At 39.6% G+C, this 10,270-nt stretch overlaps 1 protein-coding gene across 1 annotated transcript in view; it reads left to right on the plus strand.

The window, feature by feature from the left end:
- Window position 1: 1 nt before the first annotated feature.
- LOC102212441 (sialin) overlaps window positions 2–10,270 on the plus strand; it is a 12,060-nt gene continuing 1,791 nt past the window's right edge. Inside the window, exons 1-8 of the mRNA XM_005739825.1 lie at window positions 2–191; window positions 4,424–4,577; window positions 5,277–5,494; window positions 5,589–5,822; window positions 6,279–6,453; window positions 6,733–6,851; window positions 8,610–8,771; window positions 9,172–9,300. Of these exons, the coding sequence (XP_005739882.1) occupies window positions 4,493–4,577; window positions 5,277–5,494; window positions 5,589–5,822; window positions 6,279–6,453; window positions 6,733–6,851; window positions 8,610–8,771; window positions 9,172–9,300 (1,122 nt within the window). The 5' untranslated portion in view covers window positions 2–191; window positions 4,424–4,492. The remainder of the gene's footprint in view (window positions 192–4,423; window positions 4,578–5,276; window positions 5,495–5,588; window positions 5,823–6,278; window positions 6,454–6,732; window positions 6,852–8,609; window positions 8,772–9,171; window positions 9,301–10,270) is intronic.

Below are 10,270 nucleotides of genomic sequence, written 5' to 3' on the forward strand. Positions count from 1 at the left end.
GTCTAAAACTAGGCGTGGTTTATCCATCGATCGGCCCCTTCCCGGGGCTCACATGACTTGGGTGTAAAAACATCAGCACGGAAAGGAGTTTCTATTGTTTCGCCGGCTTCAACATGACAAGTGTCAAGTGTTAAGCCTCCTGTGCTTCTACCTCCAATAAACCCTATGGAATAAGAGTTTATAATAACAAGGTAAGCTGATATAACAAGGTAAGCTGCTTTTGATCGATATCCGGTTAATCAGTGACACATTGTAGCTGAGCTGTTAACAAACATTTCCTGGCTAGGGCATTTAACAGCTAGTTCTAGCTTTAATTGGAAACGTTTAAGTATATTAACACTTATTTAATGTGTCTGAATGTTGATGTAGAGTTACAGTTACGTTATTTAGACATATTACACCATGCTGTGGTGTGTCTCAGTGTGGGAAAGATGAGGTGATTTAGCTCCGTTTCCTAAAATATTTAATGATATTCATGTTACATCTACTGAAGGATGAACAGATGCTGTTTCTAAATATTATTTAGTTGGATTTATATTGAGTTATATATATATATAAAAAATATAACTCGTTAAAACGACAACAAGTTCTGTAGTAGGCGGTCCCCAAAAGTTTATGTAAATGCTTTAAGAGGTTTTATCTTTCTCTGCCAGTGCTGATAATAAGACTTATTCAGCATCACGTTGGACTACACAGTCCATCACACAATAACATAAAAACAAACTTTAACTTCCAATTATGGATGGGAATATAATCTGCCAAACCTCGAAGCTGTGTGGATTTACATAAAGTTATGCATATGAACATTTGAGATCTGGTTATCCGTCTTTACCTTTTCAAACCCAGTTCCCTCCAAACTAAGCAGCAGAAAAAGTCAGTGTAATAATATGTTTACTATTCCTGAAGAGGTGAAATGTGCTCTGAGGATCATGATAGACTCTCACACACACACATTTGCACACACGCTCACTCGGAGTGCACGAATCACATGGTAAAGGCAATAATATAAGTTTTGTCATACAAAACTCTTAAATGGATTAACAGAATACACATTGTGGGAGCCATCTGAGGATAACTGATAATAATCAGATTAAAGTACCTGTTTAAAGGTCATATTAATTGTGGATATTTTCTAATATTCTTATCCTGATTGGGCTCACTTTCTCTCAGGGTTATTTTTTTTATTTTGTTTTAGTTCTTTTTTTGTGTGTGTGGTAACTATAAGTTTGAAAATACAAATCTGGAAAGTTCATGGTGCATTACAACAAAGAGGTGAGCCTATAAAAAAGTACAGACTTTAAGTGTCATTACTCAGTGAGAGTCTCAGGTGTTTTTCCACACAGCTGGCTATTCAAGTTCGGTTACTTCTCAGAGTGACATGGCAAATTTAAAGTAAATCAAAGAGGAAAAAACTTCTTACATTTAAAAAATATTAAACTCTTTGCAGATTTAATGACTGATTATTTGCATAAATTATTGTTATTAAAGAAACATGTCAGGCTGTAGCTGGATCCAAAGTGGAAGTGGAAAACAGGGGGGGCAAAGATTAATCCAAAAACACCCACAAGGTGCTGGGGAAACACAGGAGGACGAGGAAATCACAGCACACATGACAGCAAACACCAGAGCAAAACAGAAGAGAAAACCTGACACTATCAAAGTAAAACAGGAAACAACTGAAAGGCAGAAACAAAGCAGAGAGATGAGCAGACTCACACTGGATGTAGAGACAGTGGAAACAATGTGAGAGACTAAAATAAAACTGAAATAGAACCCAAAAAGTAATGACATTTCACCAGGACGTTTACAAAAAATGGGAACAGGATGCTCGAAGTCAAATGACCATGACATCAGAACCAAAACTGTAGGCAACAATAAATACTTTTTATTTTTTCACTGTACCTTTTTGCACCATAAACTGTGGATCTATTTTCAAAACACTGAGGGGATGACCTCAAGTTAAGGACAAATTAATGGCGATGTCTCCCTTTTTTCCCAAAAAGTGGATAATCAAAAAAAACAACCTGGAGAAAGTAACCACTGATGGAAAACCTCTCACAAACTTATACTCCGTTAAAGTTCAGTCCAACGTCTTTGAAGCTTTGAAATCTAGGACATGTTCGTCTGAGTCACAGTTTGGGACTAAAACACACAGACTGACTGACCAGGTGAACTCCTAATCATCTCAGCCAAGTGTGCCAGACAGCAGCTGTGGTTCAAAGGCTTATTCACAGTGATTACGAGCGTTCATTGATGAGATAAGAGAGGCCACTGTCATGACACCAAGTTTCACTTCTTATGTGAGAACATCTTGACCTCTTTGTCTTATAAAACTCTGTAGTTAGCTTAACTACAGGGTTTCGATTGGGTCGTGTGGGCGTTTAAACACATTTAAAGTTCAGTCTCATGTGTCTAAAAGCTGCTGGATGAGCATCAGAGTCACAAAATATATGAACTTGACTCTACTGAGATGCAGAGATGATTAACTAAACTCATAATAAATGGCTCTTATTGCAGTCTACCAGACTTTCACTCTTCTACTCTGGATAATAAAAGCTTAAAGAAATCCCCCACCCAAACTCCAACAGTCTAAAATTCAAGTAAATTAAGATTTACTATGATATGTCACGTAAATAATTAAAGTCATGATATTTAGGAAGCCGTTCCCCAGAAAGAGGATGTGAGGAAGTAACAGGAATTGTTTTGGAGTTTCACTGATAGAGATAAACTTTTATTTGTAACAAAAACAGTGAGAAGGAAAACAGCTAAATCTGTGTGTTGGTCAAAAGAAAGAAAAGCAAATGCTTCATCTGTTGATCGGCCAATTGGCACAGCTCCACAATCTTCTGCAGTTTTCCTCTTGTTTGAAACGTTTTCATCATTTGTCCCGATTTTATATTTTACCTCTTCATTATGTCTTTAAACTTAAAAGACAGAAACAAAATGACTTCGAAAGAGATGACGGTTTTATAAAAACGTCATCTTTTCTGCAGAGCCTTTTAAAAACTTGCTGTAAGGAGCAGGATCGAAATGCAGGAACTAAGCAGGAACTAAAAGTCACTTCAGGTCATCTTCTCTCATAACAAACATACTCCAGCAAAGTCAACTGTCAGTGTTTTCCATTCTGCTTTAGATCTAATCTTTATAGTCTCATTTTGCAGCTTTTCTGTGTTGTATTATCCACGATGATCCACGTTTATTTCATGTTTATTTCATGTTTATTTCAGACAGACTGAACATTGATTATTATTAAAATTATTATATTTATCCATGGGTCCGGATTTTTCCAGCACATTTGAAGGATTCTTGATTAGATTGGCATCGTTAAAGTTCTTCAGCAGTTTTTGCAGCGTTGGATTACGAATTTTCCTCTCCCGTCCAACAGGGTGTTTGGAACAATATTGCAATGTCAAAGAAACCTCTGCATCTGTATTTCCCAGCAGAATATTATTGTATTTAAAAACTGTCGATCTATCACTTCAACCTATTGGTGTTTTTAATGTTTTGGCTAATAGCTGTTGTGTTAATTTTCAGACATACACTGACTTTGGTAACCACGATTTAATGAAATCAATCAAACTTTATTTGTGGTTCAATTCAAAGTGCGTCACCGATGATGGACCAGCTGATAATTTAATAATATTTGTTTTGTAAAAGAGGAAGCTACAGAGAAATTAAATACAATTATAAAGAAATAAAAACAACATTTAAAATGGTGTATAAGCACAATCGGAAGATTTAGGAAAAAAATGAAATACAATAAGAAAAATGAATTTGGAAAAAAATAAACAAATAAAATTTAACATAAATATAAAATTAGATAGATATTTAAAACTTATGAACAATTTGAAAATAATTAAGGAACAAATATAAAATGATCTATTATATTACATTAGAATAAATCCCTCCATTACATCCAACTAATATCAGTTAAAGATAATTGATATTAATTATTAATTGTCTCTCTTAATATGTCTGTATTTTCTAACTCTTAATCTGATCTTTGGTCACACAAAACCTGTTTAAAACCACGTTTGTACCTGTGAAAACAGATGTGTGTCAGCCTGAGGTTGTGGGTTGTGTTCTCAGTTCCCAAAAAGCTTAAATTTATAACAAAGAGCAGCTGAAATAACAGCAACAATAACTGCTGTGTTAGTGTGAACGCTCTCTGAGCTTCATCGTCAGCATCATCATCTCCATCAGAGCCAATTCGGGCATCAGTAACTTAATGAGTTCAGACATGTGGAAGTATTTTGGAAGTGGAAGAGCCAGTCTGTGTGCGTTTGTGTGTGTGTGCGAGCGTGTGTGGGTCAGCATGTTACAGTGTCCAAACCTGCTGCCTGTCAGCACGCCATGGCATTTGTCATGTGTTTGTCCCACATCCTCTTTGTTGTGGTTTAATAAGTTGATCTTGCCTTTGCAGACGTCCCGGGCACCATGGTTCACTGACATCGACACAGACTGAATATTTTCCCGGATCCAGCCGCCTGCCATGCCGCCACCCGATGGCTGCTCCATCAACTCAGCCGCTTCCGATGAGAGTGAGGACATCGAACCTCTCATCGGGAGTGATGAAAGTGAGGAAAACATTTTTTTACATGTTAATCTTTACCGGAAATATTGAATCTGCTTTGAAAACATAAGCTGAACACGCAGCAGGTTGTATGTACTGCTTTTGGTATCACTGAAGTGTTTGGATCTAATTTTGAACATGACTACAAAAGTGAAGCTGTTACTTTTGTTGTTTTGTAGCGATGGTTTTCAGTTCTTCAGTGCACACATCAGCATTAAAGATCACCTGTCATATAAGACCTCAATGAGGCAGCAGACATGGAATCACATGCCGCTGTAAAGATATAAACGATCTTGGTGATGCTTAGAGGCCAGGTTTTTTGGCTTGTTACGGGAAAAATCTGCAATGCTTAAAGAGAAATGTTTGTTATAAGGTCAAGAAAATTATTTATCTATTCAGCTTATTTACAAAGCCTTCAAAGTTTACCCAAAATGCTCTTTGTGGATTTTTTTGTTATGTTTTTTTATCCAGTGAATGATCAAAAAACAGAAACTCCAGTGTACTAGTACTGATGATTGGAAGCAATATCATGCTTTCACATTGTGGTGCGAGTATGGAAGCAGCTCTTCTAGGGCGGTATCTGAAAGTAGTGCCTGTATTTGAAGCGGCTCAAACGTGCGTGGGAAAATTACCTAAAAGAGGCGATCTGCCAAATTTAAGGCTCTTAAAAAAATACACTATTTATTTCTCTGTGTGTGATCAGTTCCTCCTCAGTGCTGCTCGGCCCGCTTCAACCTCGCCTTCCTGATGTTCCTCGGCTTCACTGTGGTCTACGGTCTCCGTGTCAACCTCAGCGTCGCCATGGTAGCCATGGTGAACAGCACGGACCCAGATCCAGACGGAAACCACTCCGTCACCAACGCCTGTCCACCACCATCAGGACGCGAGAACACTAGCAATAATTTCCAGCAGCCTGCCGGGGTAACGCCGCTCGAGCATTGAAAGAGCCGCCATCAAGATCTCTCCTCACGCTTTATTTTCTGTGACGCCTCCTTTCTGTGTCCTCTTGCCCCAGGTCCCTCACTACAACTGGGACTCTGAGACTCAGGGCTGGCTGCTCGGGGCTTTCTTCTTCGGCTACCTGTGCACGCAGATCCCGGGCGGCTACCTGGCCGGTCACTACGGGGGGAAGTTTTTCCTGGGTTTGGGTGTGCTGGGCACGGCTGCCCTCACTCTGCTCACCCCTCTCGCTGCCAAATGGGGGTCGTACTGGCTGTTTGCACTGCGAGCTCTGGAGGGCTTCGGAGAGGTACGACAGGGGGGAGACCAGACATGTTTTTCTTTATTTCTTTGACAGGTTCATTTAAGCTCTGAACACCCATCTGTGGTAACCGCATTTATACTAAGATGGATTGATTAAATAAATAAATTATTACTTGAACAAAAATCTTTGAAAGGTAAGAAAATAATAGGAAAACTCAAGATCTCAGAGAATAAAAATCCAAATTAGGGCTTTAATAAGTTGTGGTATGAGGAGTCCTGCGTCTGCTCCTATGGGTGATACAGGCCTCGCTCTGCCAGCGTGATCAGCTGTGAATGACTGCCAAAAATGTAACGAGAAGAAAAACCATTGGTACACTTTTTGGTTTAACCTTTTTACACCTACATCAAGAATGACTCCAGGTGTTTGTAGTTGCCAACGTAAAAAGCTTCTATAACAGCGAGCAGATTATTTTCTTTACATTGTCTCTGTGTGCATCTTTAGGGTGTGACGTACCCGGCGATGATGGCGATATGGGCTAGGTGGGCTCCTCCTCTGGAGCGCTCTCGCCTGATTGCCATGTCGGCGTCTGGGGGCAGCTTTGGCGCCTTTGTGGCCCTGCCGCTCACTGGCTACATCTGCCAGATGCTGGGCTGGCCCACTGTCTTCTACATCTGTGGTGAGGGGAACACACACTGGTGCCACCACAAGCCATTTTTTTACTACATCTGAACAACAAAAAACTGTTTAGAGCAATTTGTGTATTATTGAGGCTACACAGAAGTCTTGTTTTAATGTACAGTGATGGCAGTCTATCATTTGAGCTTATTCCTCTTTGGTTTATGACAACAGTAACATTACTTTTCCTCTGACTTGGCCTTGAAGACAATCACTGTTTAGCTCTTTGCTTTCACTGCCAAATCTGCTGATTCTTTTAATCATTCACCTCCTCTTCCAGGCGGTGCTGGTTGCCTCTGGGCAGTCTTTTGGTTTATCTTTGTGTCAGATGACCCTCGCAACCATCGCCGAATCAGCAAAGAGGAGCAAGATTACATCATTAAAACCGTGGGACCACAGGTATGAGTGAAACATTAACAGATATTTATTTACATTGATCCTCGTGTGTGTCTCTGTCAGGGGACCCTGTTATAATCTGACCAAGCAAATCCTTCATATCTTTTATACTCCTTATATTTATCTGGAGATATTTGTGTAAATCTATTTTATACATAAAGTTTCAGACTCCATGTGACAGTTGTTTTTGTTTGTTTTGTTGGTCCTCATCTGCTTTTTAATTATTTTGTGCTCTATATAGGGTCCTTGCTTTGAGAAGCACTGCTCTGTGACCCCGTATAAGGAAACTCCTGCAGATTCACAGGCAACACATGACCTCAGTCCTGCCTTTTAGTTGTTAGATTAACTGGGCATCTTTAGTAAATACCAACAGCAGCTTTTTTTAACCCCAAAAAGAGATTTGCAAACATTTGCAAATGTTTTTTTTGTTTGTTTTTTTAAGTGGAAAAAAGTGGTAGTGTATATACAAATGACATTGCTGTTCAAAATTGTCCCTCACCTGCTCCTGTGTTGTGTATTCTTTTCTACCTGCAGTGAAGAGTGACTCATCACTTCCTTTATCTGACTTCCTGTTTCCATTTCTCTTACTGCTCTGCCTTTTCTTACTCTCTCTTCCCCGCAGCTGACCTTTTGTCTCAGTTGGTTTTATATCCAAATATATTTTCGATCCAAATATATTATAGTTTGATCTTCTTCAATAGGTTTCGTTTCAGTTTAGATTTTATTGTTTGAAAAGGTTTCGGAGGAGGGGGAGGGGGAATCGCACTGATGGACAAGTATTGTGGTAAACTTGGTTTTAAGGGCTTAACAAGTTCAGATTTGGTTTTAAAGTACAAACAACTGCAGACAAACCGTCACATAGACATTCAGGTGTTGGTGAAAAATAAATCCCTCTCAGCTCAGTTTGACCAAACTAATAAATATAGATTAAACTAATAAAGATTGAAATCAAAGACATTTTCTGCATATTTTTATGCTGTTTTGTACAGTTTTTGAGGGGGTGGTTTGGTTTTTTACCCCTCAGCCATAAAAGGCTCATGGAGTGTGGTCATCATTGTCCACGGACAGGTGACGTGGACACCCAAGTCTCCATGGGTGTATCTGCTAAGAATGTAGACCTCAAGGTTTGAGGTCAGAGGTCAGGTTATCTGAAAATCATCTGTATGTGATAATTCTAGAAGGAAGTCACCTAGGATTTTGAAATTGATGACATAAGTCTATCTACTAGGAGGCTGAGGGGGACCACTATCTGTCACCAGTATGTCACTAGTTTTTTTTTTTTACCTATAATAACTTAAAACAGAAAATCCTTCTTAACCCTACAGATGTTCTGTCTATGATTATGTTTTTATTGCTGCAGAGTAGAATCCAGCATTAGTTATTTTGGCAACTGGTAAATGAAAATTGAAAAAGTAAGCAGAAACACTCTTCAGGCATGTTATGAGTGTTGATGTTGCATGGTTTGTCCACCAGAAGACACCCATTTGCAACAATGGGAACATCATAAATGCAGCCAGCTGATCCAACCTGAGCGTAAACAAGTAAATAAACTTCTGCTCAAACTTCGGGTAAATCTGTTTGTGTTTCATATGTTTGAAATGAAAAAGTATTGGCTGACATACTGGCTTTTAAATCGTCAAATATCTGCATCAGTATCGGTCTTAAAAACCCTATATCAGTCAGATTCTACTGCAAAGTTCTTAAATTGTATTATTTCAGTACATTGTTATGATTTTTCTCTAACCTGAACCGATGCTTCAGGGTACAGGTCATGGCTGGTCCTTGCCTTTGCTGCACATGGCGCTGTCTGTCCAACTGTGGGCCATCATCGTCACCCAGATGTGCTCGAACTGGGCCTACTACACCCTGCTCACATCCCTGCCCACCTACATGGATGTCATCCTGCACTTCGACCTGCAGTCGGTGAGATTTCCCTTCACTTGTTTCATGTTTACCGAAGCGCTTCAGATGTTTGAGATCAGAGTAGAGACACATGAGACTCACCCAAGTAAAACTTGGATGTGAAATTTCAGTTTTAATATTATGATAGATTACAAGGACTTTGTTTTATCTTTGACCTCTGCTTCTTTTTTCTCTTAATTGTAAAAAAAACCAGTAAAAAATAGAAGAATTGAAACAGTGTCGGGTAGTAAACATGTAGCTTTATCCAAAAGTGTGGAGATGTCAGAGAGGAAATCAAGTGAAAGTCCCAAAATCTGAAACTACAGCATCAGCTCTACACTTTCCTGATGTCAGTGTTTATATTTCTGTATTTTTGTCAGAAATCTGAAAGTCTGAACATCTGTCTGTGTGTCTGTATCAGAACGGCTTCCTGTCCTCTCTGCCGTACTTGGGCAGCTGGTTGATGGCGTGGCTGTCTGGAGTCATGGCGGACGCCCTCATCGAGCGGCGAGTGTTCAGCGTCACTGTCGTTCGCAAAATCTTCACGTTTGTGGGTAAATAAAACTTGAGTGCTCATTTCATCTGTGTGCAGGCTTACATACATATAGGTGTTTGCATACTCAGAAGGTAAAGCAGGAAGTTAGTCTCTCAGGTTAAAGTCTTGACTTTTAAGAGAGTGTTACATCCACTTGTAAAGAATTGTGTGAATTTTCTGGCCCCGCCTGGTTAGAAAGGAGTCAGGATTCCTGCGCTGCTGGTTTAACCTTGATATGAAAACACTGTCACAAAAGGTTGTCCTCTGTCTTCATGCTGTATTCCTGCTATGATGACTCATGAAATCCTCCTAGAATGTAGGATGCAGCTGAATTCACAAAGAGCAGAAAGCCTTAGAGTCAGCAGCAGCAGTCAGCTGATTTGGGAGTTATTTTGAGACTAATAAGTTTGCTGGATCTTAGTGTTCCTCTGCCAGCAAAATCCCACTTTAAGCCAAGGCATTGGAATTACAAACATCCAGAAAGAATGAGAAACACGGCACAAACTAAACTCGGCTCATTTGCAACACTTCGACAAATATTTTACTACAGAGATCATTTTATGTGATTCGTCTCTGGGTCCCTCCCCGAGATGAAAAACTGTGTTCATCAAAGCTTCGTCTGCAGTTTTTACATGTGACACAGGAACAGTTGCTGTTCAACACAAACAAATGCAGATTAAAGTTTGAGTGACTTAATGAAGCAACGCTGCCCCCGTGTGGTTTAGTTTGCATTTGTTGTTGTGAAGCGATAGTATGAGGCCTGCAGGACTCCAGGTGACTGTGATTATAATGTACTTGTTTTTTAATGCGTGTGTGTATGCTGTGGTTTTACTGGTCTGGGATGAATGTGGCCCATGCACTGAAGTGAATTTCCTCCCAGTAAAACCAACACTTCACTCAGAATTTGGACATGAGTAGATCAGATTCTCTCTTAAAGAGAGAAAGTGACCCGGTACTGTTTTATTTTTTTCCTGTTCCAACGGCC

This window comes from Pundamilia nyererei, unplaced genomic scaffold, assembly GCF_000239375.1.
Source record: "Pundamilia nyererei isolate P.nyererei 1_Seehausen unplaced genomic scaffold, PunNye1.0 scaffold00093, whole genome shotgun sequence".
Classification (NCBI taxonomy): Eukaryota; Metazoa; Chordata; class Actinopteri; order Cichliformes; family Cichlidae; genus Pundamilia; species Pundamilia nyererei.